The sequence below is a fragment of the Dermacentor silvarum genome, chromosome 4, assembly GCF_013339745.2.
Source record: "Dermacentor silvarum isolate Dsil-2018 chromosome 4, BIME_Dsil_1.4, whole genome shotgun sequence".
NCBI classification, from domain to species: Eukaryota; Metazoa; Arthropoda; class Arachnida; order Ixodida; family Ixodidae; genus Dermacentor; species Dermacentor silvarum.
This window is the reverse complement of record NC_051157.2, coordinates 188,100,378-188,118,997: the sequence shown is the minus strand read 5'-3', so window position 1 is coordinate 188,118,997 and position 18,620 is coordinate 188,100,378. Positions and strand designations below refer to the sequence as shown.

The window sequence follows — 18,620 nt, the reverse complement described above, 5'->3', positions numbered from 1 at the left end:
GTCTACCAAGGACGACGTGTTCGAAGAGCTTGCCTAAGCATGAGGTGAGGGAGATAGGTCTGAGGTTCTTGATTTCGAGACGTTTGCCTGGTTTGGGAATGAAAGTGATGCGGGCGTGTGTCCACTGCGCTGGGAGTGTGCCATTACGCCAGCATTGGTTGAAAAGGTCCTTAATTGCTTTGATTGATAGGTCATCTAGGTTACGGAGCATTTTGTTTGTAATTCGGTCAGCTCCCGGAGCCGATGTTGTTCGAAGACGGTGCATTGCCGCTCGGACCTCGGATGTGGAGATTTCCTCATCCAAGGCCGGGTTAGGAGCACCGGTGTAGGAGGGTAGGGGGATGGGCGTGCTGGTGGTAAGGTATTGGTCTTTGAGAGCCTGAAGGAGGGCGTCGTCCTCCAAAGGTAGCTGGTGTAGTATGCGGGTAACGTTCTTGCGTTGAGTGGCCTTTGTGTGACCTGGATCTAAGAGAAAACGCAGGAAGGACCAGGTGTCTTTGAGACCAAGATTGCCGCTCATGCGGTCACACACCTGCCCCCATCGCTGGTGAGCAAGATTGCTGGCATGGGCCTCAATCTCAGCAACGAGGCGGGCTATGCGCCGTTTCAGGGATCGGTTGTGTTTTTGAGCTAGCCAGCGCTTTTGAAGGCTGGCATGGGCTTCCCACATGTGAAGGAGTCGGCTATCCGCTGCCGCTACTTCTTCCGGCTCGGGAATGGTGGATGTTGCTTGTTCTACATGTTGCGTTAGCGAGGTTGCCCAAGCGTCGAGATCCGCGATTGTGTCCGGGGCCGTCTGCTGGAGTCGGCGAAACTTATCCCAGTCGACCACGCGGACTGCACGTCGCTTGGGCGGTGCGAGAGAGGAGATACTGAACTCGGTGCAGAGGATGTAGTGATCGCTTCCGAGGGAATGCATGGTGTTGGTCCAGCGACCATCTCTGATGTGTTTCGAGAGTGTGAGGTCGGGGCTGGTGTTGTGTTGGACGCTAGATCCAATGCGGGTGGGGAAGGAAATGTCATTGAGGAGTGAGAAGCCTTCATTTTGGACAAAAGTGCAAACGGCTGTGCCTTTACGACAGTTTTTGCGGTAGCCCCAACTGATGTGGTTTGCGTTGAAGTCACCCACAACCAGAAGGGGACTGCCTGAACTGAGGACAAGGGCTTTGCGCATAGCCTCAATGAGATGGGCTGGAGGGCTTTTAGGTGGGCTGTAGAGGTTGAGAATGTAGACGCTGGTGGTCTTGCGTGTGCGGGGGAGGAGTTCGAGTAGGATACCGTCAATGTCGGCTACCTCTAGGGGGTGCTCAACGGCGGTAAAAATACGGTGGATTAAGGTTGCTATTCTAGTTTGGGGTTCGTTGGTGGGTTCGTATACGGTGTAATTCCTGAGTTTGACAGAGACCAGAGTTTCCTGTAAGGCGATGATTGTTGGGATTTCTCCGGGGGGAAGGTTTTGAAGGTGGAGTTGCAGGTTGTCCCGTTTAGCACGGAAACCCCTGCAATTCCACTGCCACACTCTAATGCTGTGATGTTTCGCAGCCATGTTGAGCGATTACGGAGGGATCGGAGGGCGTGGGGCGCTGAATGCGACCTCTGGAGAAATGCTCGTTTACCTGGGTTTGTAATTGAGAGTATGAAGCTTCTTGTGCGCATTGGCGCTTTTCAATGGCTTCGAAGCGGGTGGATATATTAGTCATCCAGCTAGCTGTGTCTGAGCGGAGAGAGTGTAGAGCACGTTCGAGCGTCTGTAGTGACGTCGTTATGAGTGCGAGCTGCTCGGCAACCGGCTGAGGCGCCAGTTCATTCTCAGTATTGGATTTCCTTTTGGCAGGAGGACTGCGTGTGGGTGACGTGGCGCGCGAGGGTGAGGCGGATGAGGATCCAGGAACGTCGGGACGTGTCCGGGGCTGCACCACTGGCGGCAACATTACCGGGGAGTGATCTCGCCTTAGAAGGGCCTGCAATTGCTGTTTTAGTTCGGAAATTTCGCGGCTTTGGTGAGTTAACTGTGCTCTGAGCTCCGCGTTTTCTTTCTCGAGCGAAGAAAGTTGCGGAAACCAGCTCACCTATTTCTCGATGTTCTGGTCTTTTTGCCCTGGGAGTGGCGGGAACGACACCGAACGGCTTCGATGGCGGCCTTGTCGGGAGCTTGTTCTCGAACGGCTTCTGGACCTTGAAGGGGATCGGTGGTGACTTCTTGAGTTTCTGGAACTCTCGGGTGGAGACACAGGGGGTGGACTCGCTGGTGGTGTTGTCCAGGTGGTGGATTTGGCAGTGTTGTTGCTTGAGTTGCCGGAGCGGTCGAAGCGGACCTTGCAGCGCCAGGTCCCCGTGAAGTGCGCTCCACCGCAAAGTATGTACTTGGGTGTGCAGTCCGGCGTTGGCTTTACTGGATGGGCTATGCCGCAGCGTGGACAAAGACCGGTGCGCTCTTTTGGGCAGACGTCGGCACGATGTCCTGGCTTGCGACAGTTGAAGCAAGCCTCAACTTTAGCCTTGAATGGGTGGCAGGAGTAGACGGCGCCGTAGAAGTTCAGCTGCCGTGGGACTTCAGTGGTGTTGATGAAAGTCACCAAGATGGACTTGGTGCAACCAAGCTGGCATGCGTCGGCGATGGTGAAGGTGCGGCTTGGGTTAAGAGCCACTAGGTCTTCGAATATCTCCTCTTGAGACTGGTTGTACACGGCGTTGTACAGGATTCCCTTGATTGCGTTGTCGGGGGCAGCGACATATGCCTTCATCGGGTACTGTTGGTCGTTGAGCTGTAGGCCTTGGAGCTGAACGTATCGCTTCATTCGGGGTTCGGAGGGCGTACTCACAGTGAGAGAGTTGTTGTGTGGGTTAATCCGGAGCTTGTCTTGGCTCCTCGCTTGATTGTAGTCAATCTCTGCTCCAGCGCAGAGGATCGGGAGGAGAGCACCTCCGTTGACGGGTCGAAGATCGAGGCCCCCGCGCGGTCGGAAAACAATCTTGAAGTCCGTGGCCGGTAGCCGGGGTAGAGGAGGGTGTTTCTTCAACTTCGGCGAAGCAGACTTGCCTTGCGGCGGGGCGGCAGGCTTGCCTGGACCTGCCGGGGATCCGGATAGCGCTGACGTGTCACTCGCCGGCGCTTGCTTCAGCGCGGGGTAGATCTTGTTGCGGGCCCGAATGGCTCGGGACCAGCGTGGGTCATCCTCAAATTCTTGGGGCGAAAGCTCTTCTCCCTCGACGTGGTACGGCATCTTGCGACGCGTACGCGGAGGTGAGACGGGGCGATGAGCAGCCGGCGGCGTTCGTTAGGCCCGGCGGCCCGGGCCAGCCCGGCGTCGGAGGAAAATCGACGAAAAATAGGTAAATCTGGACGGAAATGATCGAAACACGGAGCAGACCGGTGCCGGGCACCTTCACAGACCGATTCTGGTAGAATTCAGGCCATTCGCAGTCGATTATCCGCCACGAAGAGTGAAAAATAACGGAGCCTATGTGGAGCGCGTCCGTACCCTCCGGAGGCAAGCGGCGTCTCCTCGCGCGTTTGTTCTCCGCCGTGCGTTCACTCCCCGTGAAAGCGCGCGTCCTTCGCTCCCTTTCACTCGCACATACAGCGTTCGGCGCGCGGCGACGATTTCATCTCCATTGACGTCATACGGAACCTCACGGCGACGGCGACGGCAGAAATATGCTTTTGAGTGTCCATATAATTGCTATCGCAATAAAAAGACATCCAAGTTGCCAGTGAAGACGAGCGGACGGACAGGCTGATGCAGCAACTTAGCGTCCTGCAAGTAGACGCCATGTCTGAGCGTCGAGGGCCGCATCATGGCGGACGCAATGAGCGTCTTCCTCGACCCGATCATGAAGGTGGCGGTCATCTTCCTCGACCAGGTTAGATTGTACTAGAATGGGAGAGTGGGTCCAGCGGACGCCTTGGCAAGCGCCGATGGTGAAGCAAAAAAACGTTGAAATTGTGGCGACGCTGTCATCGCCTTATTCTGAATCTTCGGCCAATAAACGTTGGCTCCGGCTGTTTCGGCAGCGCTAATTGACTGACGCGAGCTCACGGGCTGAGTAACTGTTGTCTGCTCGACGCACCGTTGTTGTAGAGTCGTTTGCATTATTTCCGCCGCTCTTTTTCAATTTTATTTACAATAGATCGGTGGAGAATAATATCAGTGTGGCCGCCACCGAGTATCCGCCTGTCAAAGCTCGATGCAGCAGCGGTAGGGTCTCCGACGCGACAAGTGTCCGGCTGGCGCGTGGGACCGCTCATTCGGGAGAAAGCGCCGGTGGCGCCACCAACTTTTAAAGACGATAGTCTTTCTTGGGGAACTTAAACGCTGAAAATTTGGTCTGTCTGTCTGTCTGTCTGTCTGTTTGTCTGTCTGTCACCCGATTCAGCCACCCGGCCAAAGTTGGACCACTTGCTTACCGCCCACACTACTTAAACTGGTACGGCTGTTCATACTTGTGAACGTTATCGATCACAAAGTAAATATTACGCATATCTGAGGCGCAACATCACTAGGTAAGTATTAGGAGGTGTGTTCCTTTAATAGAAAATACATAGATACGTAACTCTGAAGACCCTAGTTTCTTAAGCTGCGCTGAAAATGCCATGCTATGCGCGCCGACGAACGACGTTCCCCGACTGCGCGCCGACGAGCGCCCTCTGCCATGGAGGAAGGAAACCCTCTGCAGAAGCTCATGTTTCCCGATGTATTGCCAGATCGCGTCCATGTCTCACGCAGCGCCTCCTCAATTTTATCAATGCCAGCCAGATGCGGCCGATTTAACATAAAGGAAGCGCTGTCTGAGGCAGGGCAAAACATAAATGGCCGCTTGATGAAATAATGCGGTAAAATGAAATCTGTTCAAACAAACCTTCATGCTAGGACGGAAATGGTACGAGAACAGCATCACGGGTGGCCGCGGATCAGACCAGCACTCAAGTAGTACGGCCGGCAGAAGACTATCGTCTTTCGACGACATTTGCAGCGAAGCACGCAGATACGCGGCAAATTTTTTTCAACAAAAAATACTCAGTGGGGAGCCTGCGTTGGACCCACTCTCCCAATCTAGTACACTCTAACCAGGTAAAGTCCAAGATGGAGGCCAACGGCCCAGCCTTCCCTGCGGCCTGGCGAAGGTCAAGATGGCGGTCAGCGACAGTGAGGAGCTAGGCCTCCCCGTCATGGAAGGAGGCAACCGGCCGCCTTCTCTCCCTCTGCGGTGTCGACTCGACCCGGCGACTGCTTCCGCTGCGGTTCGCCTCCACATTGGATGAATTTTCCTGGATTTCCGGCTCGCAACAAATTTTGCCAGATGTATGAAAAAAGGCCATTTTTGACAACGAAGCTGATTCCGCAGACCCAGTGCCGTCGTTGTCGGTTTCGCTAAAACCACGTGACCTAGTGGAAGAATAGAGATAAAGAGGAGCTGAGCCCTGTGAAAATGCTGTGAGAGTGCAGAGGAAGAGGTGAACGGCGAGGGGGGTGACGTAAGTCGCGCCGTCCAATACTGGCGTTGGAGGGGGAGAGCTTCAGACGCGCCAACCAATGGCGGTGTCCAACAGAAAGTAGGTCAACGGATGAGTGGGGTGTGAGGGGAGTTCGCATTAGCGTTGATTGTATATGAGGAGCTTTGGTCAAGGACTCTTCTCTGGGAACGTCGTAAAAAAAGCGTTAGGAACGCGCTGGGAACGCCATCGCCCGTGGACGCAGACGCGTTATATCCCCCGCAAGTAGCGTCGTTCGGGCCAGCCAAGCGACCGCGAATGCAACTATGGCTCGGACGTCCGCCACTTTGCAGCTGCCCTGACGCGGCAGGCCGTGCCTGTTTAACACGATAACGTTAAGGGCTCCGAGTCTCAGAAAATCCGGCGTCGGCGACCGGCGTGCGATGTCGGCGGGTGGCGGAGAAAATCATCCCCAAACCCGACCGCGCATGCCCTCCACGTGGTGCAAGGTTTTGGTGAACAAAAATTGAATTTCTCACCGTGAAATCCGTCAGAAAAAATGGTAAAGTACGACTTTACAATTCGGCGTCGGATTCACCGTCGGATTGTTTACCAATCGACATTGGATTGGGATTTGAATGTACGAGAAAACCTAATTCTAAGGAAAATCACAGACAAACCCCTTTTCCGGCATTTCTACCAGACACACAGCCGCGCCTTCGGCTACTTTACTTGAGAAAATGATATGCAGATGGCGCCCGCATCCTAGATTGGTCAAATTGGGATTTCGCCTGCTAATTTTGGCCACGCGCACGCGTCAGGTCAATAGCAAACAATTATTTAATTATAAAAAAAAGTTCTAGGCTATCACATGTTCATATATGTTCATATAAGACCCGTGGAAAAATTGTTATATTTCCCATGGAAAAACTTCTTTCCAGCAATGTATTTCTGTTAAAACTGAAGCCGACTTTAAGGGGATCGGTCTAAGCTTGGTCTTTGTAAGCTCGCTTTCCCACGTTCAGTGTTGCAGTGAATGAAGCGTACTTGCCGTATGCGAGCGATGCGATGCGAACGCGCACCGATAACGCTATGGCGTTCCACATTTAAAGGCTCCTATGTTTTAAAGCAAGGTCACCACGCGAAACACGCAAAAGCGAAAATGATGTGAAAGAATGGTGAAACAAAATATTTACAATATAGACTGCTTGCGAAGTTCGACTTGCATGGTGTAACACTCGGTGAAACTAACACAGCTTTGCGGTTCGACAATGCTGACGGAGTGGAACGGGCGGTTATTTTTCAAATGTGCCGATCCTCGGAAAATACATCCGTAAATGTCAACGACCTTGACACACAGCACACCACTCTGACAAATACAGTGACCGTCGTCAACATCGAAGATCGCATCAAGGCCATGTCATTCATCGCTTTACCATGAAAGTCAACGACGCACTTAGGCAAATAATGATCGACAACGGGGCGGTTGTTTCCCTGATCAACGTCCAGGATTATCGGAAGCATTTAGAATGCTTCCATTCAGAAAACGTCCAGGATTATCAGAATGTCACCTTGTCATCGAGAACTATTTCGAACAAGTCTTTAAATTTATGATTGCTTATGAAACCAGTTCGTTTCCGAGGCAAGTCGGCACCATCAAGTTTTACTTCACTGAAAAGGGTTCGTCGTTTCTGGATCTCATGCCGGCCAACCCCTGCAGATAGTAATCTTCGGTGAAACAATGTTTTGTGCGCGAATCGCGCCTACTTCTACAGTTCCGGTCAACACGCCGTAAGAATGATGGCATCTGTTCACGCGAGACTTGGGTCTGGTATCGGGCTATATCCATCGGGTGATACTTCGACCGCAGGTGAATCCTGTGGCGTTCAAGTTGCGTCGATTGCTGCTCCTGCTCCGTCAGAAAGTAGTGGACGATCATTTCGGCTGGGTCTGCCGGAATGATCGAGAGGGTGGACGGCTTCGACTAGATGTTGCCAATGGTGGTCGTCAAAAAAGACGACTCCATTAGACTGCGTGTCGACCTTTATGAACAAAATGAGGCCATCGTGGTGGACGGTTTTCCCCTTCCCCACATCGAGGAACTACATCATCAGTTATCAGGTGCCACTTGTTTTATAAACTTGATCTTGTGTCCACTTATCAAGTTGAATTAGCTGAAGAAAGCAGACACCTAACTACATTTATCACTCATGAAGGGCTATTTCACTTTCATAGAGTGTGTTTCGGTCTCGCATCGGCCCCTGCTGTTTTCCTGAAAATGATGTCGCCGGTGTTGAAGGGTTGTTCGGGAGTACTTTCTTACAGGGATGATATTTTGTTTTGGGGTAAAACGCGTGCGGAGCACGATGGTTACTTGAAAACTGTCTTAAACGGGATTGTTGCCTGTGGCTTGAAGCCTAATCATAAATTTGTTTTCGCTTTGATTGAAGTGCGTTTTTTGGTTCATAACGTAAGCGCTCAATCATTATCACCGCTTGGGTCGAAGGTGAATGCCATCCACAATGCTCCCCCCCCCCTTCTATTGATAGCAAAAACTGCAGTCCTTTCTCTAAGCAGCCGGTTATTAAACAAAGTTTTTATGACATTATGCCGATGTTGTTTTTGAGTAATCTGATGAAGCTGATGCTAGCTTCAATAAAATAAAGGAAATTCTTGCAACTAAACCAGTAATTCATATATTTGATGAAAGTCTACGGATAATAATTACTACTGATGCATGAAATATCGGACTTGGAGAAGTGTTTCAGCAAAATAAAGGAGGCCAGCTGCTTACTTTTGATTTTGTTTCGAGAATATTGTCACAGACCGAGCGCAGATATTCTGCTGGTGAATGGGATGGAGTAGCATGTCTTATTGCCTCTGAAAAGTAGCATGTATATCTGTTGAGTCGGCATTTCATTCTTCGCACTGACCGCCAGGGTTACCAGCAGTACTTTAAGCTGGTTCAGTAGGGCGGGGTCCGCTGCGCAGTTGTAGATGGTGTGCCCGACTTCTCTATTATAATTTCACTGTACATTTCTACAAGGGCTCAAATAGTTAGTAACAGATGCTTTGTCGAGGTTACTTCTCCAGCTCCCCAATACTCACCAATTGAAAGAGCAAATGCTTTCTTTGGTCACATAATGTGTAAATAAGCCTGACTTGGAAACAGCTGCTTCTCAAGGCAGTCTGTTGCAACAGGGTGTAATATTCATTGCTGATGGATGGCCCATAGAGAAGTCTTTGCCTCCTGAATTATTACCTTATTCTACAGTTAGGCACGAGCTTTCTTATGCTGATGGTTTAGTCATTCGTGATGAACGCGTTGTTATACGCGAGTCCTTAGGAAGCAAGTTTATACAACTTTCACTTGAAAACCATCAGGGAATAGTTGGAACTAAACAGCAGCTTCAAGAACGGTATTGGTGGCCTTGTCTGGATAAACAAGTCGGAAATGCAGTTCGAAATTGTTATATTTCTCAGTCTGCAGATAAGTCTGCGAAACCTGTCTGCTCTGCTGCAGCCAGTTCCTTTTTCCGGAGAAGGCTCGGTAAAAGTTAGGTATGGACTTTGTCGGTCCTTCGCCTCTAATTCCTCCTGACTGCAGATTCGCAATCACATTGATAGAATATTTTTCAAAATGGCCTGAAGTATGTTTTGCACGCGAAGTCACTTCGGACGCTGTCAGGACTTTTCTGTCTGCAGTTCTCAGCCGAGAGGGTTTTCCTCAATCCATAGTCCACAATTCAAATCTCAGCAGTTTGAAACCTTTCTTACAGAGCGAGGGATTAAGCATCTGTCTTCATCCAGCTACTATACACAAGCTAATGAACAGGTAGAGCGAGTTAATAGGGCACTCAAGGAGAAAATTCAGCCTGACAAAGCTTGAGCGACGTCCATTGAAAAAAAAACTATCACTGAATCCTTAGGTACTTACAGAATTACTGTACAGGCAACGGCAGTGTGTTCTACTGCAAGACCTTTACATAATTGCCAACCCCGTTCATCCATAGACATAAAAGATCTACAACTGAACGCTTCCAACTCCCCTTACAGCCCTCATGTTGTGAGGACTAGGGTAATCCATGACAGCAGTTTGTGAAACAGCATGTGGATGAAAAGAGGAGAGGAAAGTCTTCTAGTATGCAGGTTGGAAATCGGGTAAAGGTGCGCATGCCAGGAAAACGGCATAAATAAAAAGGTCCTTTTACAGTACTGTGTAAGGTTGCGGCTAATGCATTTAAACTGAGTAATGGCAACATTCGGAACCTTTCCAAATGGGTTCTTGGGCGCGCGGAGAAAATTTGACAATTGCAATCATAACTTTCAATCGCCTCTCAATCCCCCTTTGTTACAGCAAAGCTCTCATTCCTTTTCATATAAAATTTCATATGATTTTACCAGCAGTAAAATCATCTTTAGCCCGAATGCAAGCTGATAAGCTCCTTGTTCATACTCCGACTAACGTACCCAGTCAAAATAGGCCGCTCGCATCATCGACTGCCGAGCACATCATAAAATCTGAAGGTTCTGTTAATACACCAGTTCAACATTCGTCTGTGGTGTCCAGCCAAAATGTGGTGTTTGATTCCCCTGATAGGTGTGTAACTGAACCTGATGGTTCAATGCATGCACTGTCACAACGAACGACTGGTGTGCCCAGTCCCCATGCGCTTTTTCCTTTAAATAATGGGCATGTATCTGTGCCTTCGTGCTCCTATGCTATTAGAAAAGAACTGCTTCGTATCTTGTCCTTAGCCCCCCGTTATGCCTGGTGGGTATGTCCCTGAGCTGTATATACAAGCACAACTGTGAACGCTATTGAGGGCCCTGAGCTCAGTCTTCTTATGCCGCAGTTGCCTCGGCGTTCAAAAAAGTGTCGGAAGAAACCGCGCCACCTAAGTGATTGTTTCCATTGACGTATACAAAATGTATACAGTGTGTTTATGAAAATGTGTATGTTTTTATTCATTTCATCGTGAGAATGTGAACGTGACCATGTGTTCGTATGTTTATTGGTGTGTAACGCACTTTGTGTATGAATACTGAGTATTTGTTACATATGCTTCCTATGCATATCGTAACAGGCGTGCGGTGTTGTTTTTATTCAAAAACTATTTACCGAATACAGAAGGGTATTTGTCGTGTGCGAAATAAGTAGTCTCAATTCTCCTATCGGGGGAGAGAGTCAAGCGAAGTGTGGTAGGACTGTATAATGTAAAACATTGATTGTTGATGCAACAATTGTTTTGATTTTCTTCAAAAGACGCGTAATGTGCAGTGTTTGTCTTCATTAAGGAATGTGTATAGTTGTTTCCTTTTCCCCGCTCTGTTTCAAAAAGGGAGGGATGGAGTTGTATAGCGGTGTAGGTTTCGAAACCAAAGCCCCCCCCCCCCCCCCCCCCCACGTGGCATTGTCGTAGCCGATGGGGCTATATAAGCAGTTGTCTTTTTCAATTAATGCTTCTTCACCTGACCAGCCTGTGTCTGACTTCCGTCCGGCCGCCGTCCCGGCGTGCCCCTGTGTTTCTTTACGTGCCCGGCACGGGCATCCATGTAGGCCGCGCCGACGTAACACTTTGTCCACTGTGCCAAGTAACAACTATTCCGAATTTGTGTATTCATGTTTTGGCGTTCCAAATGGCAACATTCTTGGGTTGTGTCTGCTAAAAACAATAATATCGCTAACATGGATCCCCTATTGATACACGTTATCTCCTTCCCCACATCGAGGGAAAGGGATAGTAAGGATCCCCTAGTGATACACGTTATTTATGTAGACGATAATAGTCTGTTGATGATAATAGCAGTACATTGCGTCATCGACGACATAAACTTTTTTTTTTGTAAGCTAGGTGCACTGTCCTACAGTGACAGATACGTTATATTTTGTAATAAAATTCGGAAGAACCCATTTCACGACGAGTTATGTACGAGGCGTGTACTGCTGTTGGGCTCCTCTTTCATGCTATCCCTTGATAACTCGGTGCCATCTAGCAGCGCCGCCGCAAAACCTGCGCGTGACCTCCGGAATGCATGACCTGCCGGTGCATGTGAACGCTGACAAATGTGTCATGCGGCAACCAGTACAAAGCCCCTTGATGTTCGAAATTAGCGGCACTCTTTGATCTACGCCGCAACAGCCTTGCCTGCAATGCCAACCTCCTCTTTTTCTCCCCCTGTTTCAAGAGAGCCAGCGCATCCGCCACGCTGAATGGCTGCGGCGCGCGACACTACCCTGTCAGGTGACCCTGACGTCACGAAAAGGGCGCTAAACTTGCTTTTGCGCGTTTTCATTTCCTCCCGCCCGCCATGCGCTTGCCAAGCTGTGGTCGCCCTGCCGCTCCGAACGTGTGTTTTCTTGTTTTTCCGACTTTCGGTAAGAATCTGAGCTTCGTTCTCCGTGGAAATGCCTTGCTGTTGTGCGTTTAAAAGCAGCAGCAGGTCAGAGAAAGGGCTGGCATTATTTTCTATTTCCCGAGGAGAACGGAATGTCGTTCGCCGGAAGCAGTGGCTCCATAACATCGGGAGAAAGGATTTCGCGCCTTCTAAGCACGTCGTTCTTTGCGAGGTGAATCTTACAGTTTGCCTTATATTTGTAGCTGAAGTTGGTTGGAGATTTTATTGCTCCTTGCATAGCCGGACTCTTTGTTCAGTTCAATGCAGAGCACCTCTAACTGCGCATATAGTTCTTTCTTGTCTAAGTGAGTCGCTTAACTTTCGTGTTGACCCTTCGTGCAGTGACAAAGCTGCTTTGTGTTCTCGCGCGTGCGATAGTTTTCAAATGTATGTAATGTATAACTTAATGCCTGTAACTCCTATTTTGTGTGTGCCTACGTGTGTGCGTGTATGTATGTATGTGTGTGTGTACGTGTGTGCGCATGTGTATGTATGTGTGTTTGTACGTGTGTGAGTGTGTGTGTGCACGTGCGCGTGTCTGCGTGTGTGCGCGCCAAGGAGAAATACTTCGTAGTTAACGTGGTAGTTTTTTTCTAACCACCCATTGGTCCGGTCCGCTACCTTCGGCGCCACCTAGATTATTCTGTAGTTCAGTGCCGTCAGATATGAAATACTGGTAGCGATTTTCATCGTGCGAAAAAGCGCGAATAAGTATTTTTTGTTGAATTAAACCAAACAATTATTTTCTTTCCTGCATTAGGCATATGAACTTGAGTTGCTGAAGCGAAAGTATAAAAACAGCTCAATTAACAACCGCTCAATGATATCTGGGCAGCCGCCATGAAGTAAAAAGCCATACGCACGGAGGCGAAGTTACATATCTGGCATGTATTATTCGCGAATGCTCATCATGTACAAGCCACGCGATTCTGATAATCTCCCTCACTTCTGATAAACTTGACATCTTGAAGTCTGTAAGTGAATTATCAACTGCCATAGTCTTAGAAATTTCCAATACACCTCCGCGTTACGGACAACCCAAGTGGCGACGTAGAGGCAAACAGCTCAGCCACTGCTTGGCAATCATTTTTTCGGAGCGCGCTTGTATTTATCGAAGCGTCCTCAAAAAAATGACACGACGTTCTATCGGAAGCATACATTCGTCATAACAGTTTCACAAGGGTTAAGTTTCCACACAACGCTTCAAAAGGCCGAATAAACAAACGCGCGCATTGATGCTAATGCGGCTGCAGCGAGCCAAAGGACGGTTCAGCGTGCCGTGCGCACTGCGCCGGCCCGGCCAGGGGAGAATTGAGGAGAATTGAGGAGGAAAGCGCGCGTGGAGAAGAGTGTCGCTACTTTCGAGATCAATCGCTCACAGCGCCATCTTGTGGCGCTGCCAGGAAGCCCGCGCGTGGTCTCTGATACGTGAAGCGTGGTGCGCTGGCGCTAGGGAATGCTGATAATTATTCCTTCGCTTACCGAACACCTAGTGGCACGTACTCAGTGACACTGTTAGCGAGAGGTTCATTGAATACCGGCACATATACAGTGCATTGATGGCGCCGCTCGCTAAAGCGTTCACTTGAAAGACGCTCATTTAAAATCTGCACATCACAGTGCATTTGTGGCCCGGCCTGGTAAAGCTTCGGGTTGCTGTCCTTAAAGAACACTTGCGACACCAGTTCGATTCCGCTGAGCATCGGAGAAATTAAAGGAATCTTTGTCGTCATTGCAGAGTGGAACATTCCCAGTTCCACGGACCTGGTTGCTGCAGTTGGCGTCAAAGACGTTTATTGAAGAGCAACACACGCCTACTGGCACATACCCAGTGAGGCAAGTTGGTATAAAGCATTTAATTGAAGAGCAGCAGAAGCCGAGTGGCTCATACCCAGTGCTCCAAGTCGGTGTCAAAGAATTTCATTGAGCAGCGGTACCTACGCAGTCCTGCATCTACACTGGCCAATGCCGGCGTGAAAAATGTCGGTTGAAGAGCCGCACATTGTACACATTGCCACATACTCAGTTACCCAAGTGGTGCCCGGCGTTTGGTTTTGATCTCCGTTGCTTCAGCGCATCAGCCCAAGGCACGACACATTCGATTCGACCATGGACTACCCAGTGACTGATGTAGGCCGGAAAACTCTTAGAGCCATACATATATATGTACACCATTAGGCCCTGTGAAGTGCGTGAGCTACACTAAGAATGCTAACGCAATAAATGGATGGTGCACATCGGTAGACTCTGTCGGGCCCTTGTGGTAGGCGTGTCGACAGAGCCCTGAGCATCCTCTACTTTGTTTATTGGCCTAAAAGGAAGCTTTAGCTCGGGTCCAACTCCGACGCCGCCTATTCCAATACATCTGAAACAGAGAAACGCTTTTCCGATATAACCAATTGGTCGATTTTAACGAAATTTGTGGCATTTGATAAACTTAAATTCTAGTGGCTGTTCGAAGCGGAATTTCAATTCCTGGCGTAAATATTTCAAAACAATTAAAAAAATTGGCAAGCTTAAAAGAATGAAAGCACGAAGTTTACAAATATATTGCTCTGCCCGAAGGACCGATATCGCAGTTCTGTAAACTGCATTCATTAGAGCATCCGAAGCGGACAAATCGATATGCAAATATATATCTAATGTGATTTTTTGCATTTTTTACAATGGTGTTGCAAAAGTTCCACTTAAATTTGAGTGGTATCATTGGGAGCCATGTATAATATATCAATTTGAGATGTTATTATGTATAATATATCAATTTTATGAGATATATCAACTTGAGATGTTATTTTAGGTGCAATTTACAAAATTGTCATATAATTTTGCATTGCTCCGTTAGAGTGTAAAAACAAGACAATTTTGTTTTCTGAAAATCAACGACTTTGTTAACATGTAATAAACAATTAACTACATAAATAAAAAATCACAAGCAACACTCACTATATTTTACCGTGTTAATTAAAATGCAACAAACCTCATCAATTTATGTGCAGTGGTTGCCGAGAAACACGATTTCTCCCTTCCCATGTATTTACATAGGAAGCCCCGAGCTAAAGCTTCCTCTTAAGGCAGCAGTGTAGGCCTCGTCCAAGTTGTCATAGAGCTCTTTGCTCAAGGTAGTCTCCCTGTCACTCCAGAGTCAGTTCCGCTTCGTGGAGTCTACTTGCACAGATGCTGCTACATGGAATGAGATTTCGCTTGACTCCTCTGCTATTCGCGCCATTAAAATTAAATTATGTGGTTTTACGTGCCAAAACCACGATCTCATTATGAGGCACGCCGTAGTGGGGGACTCCGGAAATTTGGACCACCTGGGGTTTTTAACGTGCACCTAAATCTAAGTAGACGGGTGTTTTCGAATTAGCCCCTATCCAAATACGGCCGCCGTGGCCGGGATTCGATCCCGCGACCTCGTGCTCAGCAGCCCAACACCATAGCCACTGAGCAACCACGGCGGGTTATTCGCGCCATGCACTGAAGGATATTCTCCATAAAAGATAGACAATTAACGGACACTAGGCAACATAATCGTTTCATTGCCATTGTCGTGGACTTGCACGCCTTCATGCACGCAAATTCAATGGGTCTTGATGTTAGTTAGTGGTAGGTTTTTATGGCGCAAGGGCAACTGTGGCCGAAGAGCGGGGTCTTGATGTGGAAAGTCGGATAGCTGTCATCTAAAAATTTTCAATTGGGAACAAGGTACTTCCAGCATAGACGCCTTGATGGTGTATGTTTGTCACAAGGTGCAGTCGCAATGTCGGGGTGTAAAAGATAGCAAGAATATGCCGCGATACGGCATGCATATTCAATTAGAGTTCAACGATGATTATCCGTTCAACCGACTGGTGCCGAGGAATGGCAAGTAATGGATGACCATTGTTTTTATTCTGATGGGTAATAATGTCATGGGTAATAATGTGCTTCGCACGCTGGTTTCAGTTCTGAAGCTTCGTAACACCCCGGACAATGCTAAGCATATTTTGGTATTAGCTCAAGGGGGGGGGGGGGAGGCTTCCAGCCTGCGGATGCTGTTCCGGGCATCAAAGTGTGACAAAAAGCCCGCAGTTGACATGCAAGTGCTGCCAGCGATTTCCCATTGGCACGAAATGTCGACGTCGAAGGCTTACTTCTACAGTTATCCTAATGCGGTAGGTAATATAGCATAACTGATCACGATTGTTTGCACAGACGTGCAGTCTAGCAGCTTGTCTATCCATACTTTCTCTTTTTTTCATTAAATCTTTTATTTCTGTATTGTACAGAGACATGTGCCAGTAACTACGCCACTTCTATCAATATTTTCCCTGCTTTTCACGTCAATACCGCAAATGTCAATTCGTCTGCTGATCAGCTAATGCTGCTATATCCTTGAATTCCAGCTTTTCTAGAAGCGGAGTGCTTTTTTGATGTTATGCCAGCCAGCAGGGGCCGCTTGGCTTTTTTTATCGTACACATTTTTCTAGTGACTTTTTCTTGCTTATTTGTAGAAATCAGTGATGTTTTTCGTTTACATCCTGTGCGTCATATTTGCCGCCTCGATTGCTCTCACTCTAATTCTCAAACTTGAATTGTATATTTAGACTTTCAATTACACTCTACTTTATTTCCAACCTTCTTAACCTCTTGTTTTATTGCCTATCCACGCTTTTTATCTACAGACACTTGTGCACTTAAGCCACGCATTTTTTTTTTCATCAGTGTTGCTGAGTACCCGTGTGTTACCTGTGCACCACTTGTCATAAAAACAGCCGTGGTCGCAGCGGCTAAATTATAGGAATGCATTTTAGGCTGCGTCGAGGCATTCATTTGGTTGTCAAATAGCTTGTTATTTGTTTTGAAACACGCATTCAATATCAATCTAACAGTCTACATTTTTCTAAAGTTAATGAATATTGAGTAACTGAAGACAATTACACATGAAGTAATGACAAAGAATGCATTTGGGGAACCTAAGCGAGGTGTTCTCCGACACGTCAAAGGGGCCAATGATGCAGGATGCTTCACATTCGGTTATACCAAGATTGTATGTTGTTGTGTGAGTGAAGCTACAGCATAATTTACACGCATTTCTTAATAAATACGTACACGTGAACATATAAAAATATAATTCCTTTCCGTCTCACAGGGCTCTAGAAAATGTTAAAAAAGTAAAGATCAATGTGTAAAATACTATTTACAAATACTTGCAAAGCAAGGTGTGCCGTCAGCGTGTCGACCTGTCCCTCCATTGGCCAGCGTACAGGTGCAGTTAACAGTGCGATTACGTATGAAATTCTAGATGGAAAGTAATTCCAAGTGAGAAACATCATTTAAAGAAAAGTACGAATGCAATTATTTTCACTATGAAAATTACCACAACAACCTTCTTACCTATGTTCACACACAACGTCTGCAGCTAAGATATTGACTTTTAATGTTTTGCCTTTGAGTGCATATTTATTCTTGTTAGAAAGGCAGCAGATTTCTGTATCCTTGCAGCATTATATCCAGATTTAGAGCTATGGTGTTTCTCTCAATTGGTTACGTTTACAGCTTCAGCTGCCTAAAGTTAAATGATATATTTCAAACGCTGCCGCATATTGCCACTTTAAACGCTGCCACATATTGCCATATTTCAAACGCTGCCATATTGCCACACGAATAAAGTTGTTACAACGAGTTACCATAACGTCCTCCTATTTTCACTGAAAATAATTTCAGAAAGTGCTTGACCTGAGATAACAATTCAGGGCAACAGGTTACCTGTGTGTCGTCCTAGACAACATAGGAATAACGCTCCAAATTATATGTATACGTTATTTACCACTATAGAAAACCGCAAGCAATCCACACGTTCTTAAATTTGCGTACTTGATAGTCAGTAACAAGTTAGAAAGATTTAGCGAAATACAGAGCAGGAGCATGCAATATTTGACCGAGGACAGTTCTGGAATTAACTATCACTCTTGTCTAAGGAATTAAAATACCAAAACTATATGCGTTCAGTAATATTTAACGATCCAAATTAGGCAAGAAATGTCTGAATTTTGGTTCGCGTTGCACTTAGCATACCCTCTATTTCAATCAACTGTCAACTTGAAATATTCTTAATTATTTCCGGTACCAGCCTTATGATACTGTACACTTGCTTAAGCAATTTTTTTTCGCTATGATTCTACTTTATTTACATTCATTCAACTTCGCTGATTGGTCTGCTTTAGTCTCCCCGGATAATCGCTGAATGTTATCTTCTTTCTTGGGTTTTACGTGCCAAATCCAGTTCTGAATATGACGCACGCCGTAGTGGAGGACTCCGGATTAATTTCCACCACCTGGGGTCCTTTAACGTGCACTACAACGCAAGACACGGGCGTGTTTGCATTTCGCCTCCACCAAAATGCCGCCGCCGCGGCCGGCATTTGAACCCGCGACGTCGTGCTCAGCAGCACAACGACTTAGCTAACTGAGGCACCACGGCGGGTGACGATAAATTTAAGCTATGTGGCATTTGTGGTTATGCCCATAGAGCGGTCTGAATTTAGCGCTACTCATCAAACACACACACAACTCGGCGGAGCACTTTCTTACTGACTTTATCCTAAACACCGTAATTACCAAACTTCGAACTTTACTTACGCACATTGATAACATGTGGCTGAGTGGACGGCAGAAGGGCAAACTTTCAACTTGTTCTGTACTCGAAGGCAACACAACTTATACTTTCCGTGGTGGCGTAGTAGCTATTTCGTTGCGCTGCCAAGCGCGAGGGTGCATGATCAAATCCCGGCCGAGGCGGCCGCAT

At 47.5% G+C, this 18,620-nt stretch overlaps 1 protein-coding gene across 1 annotated transcript in view; it reads right to left on the bottom strand.

Annotated features, from left to right (window-relative positions):
* The window catches only part of LOC125944871 (uncharacterized), a 78,078-nt gene that overhangs the window by 20,343 nt on the left and 39,115 nt on the right, over positions 1 to 18,620 (bottom strand). The window contains exon 4 of the mRNA XM_049666290.1: positions 17,027 to 17,113. Coding sequence (XP_049522247.1) covers positions 17,027 to 17,113 — 87 coding nt within the window. The remainder of the gene's footprint in view (positions 1 to 17,026; positions 17,114 to 18,620) is intronic.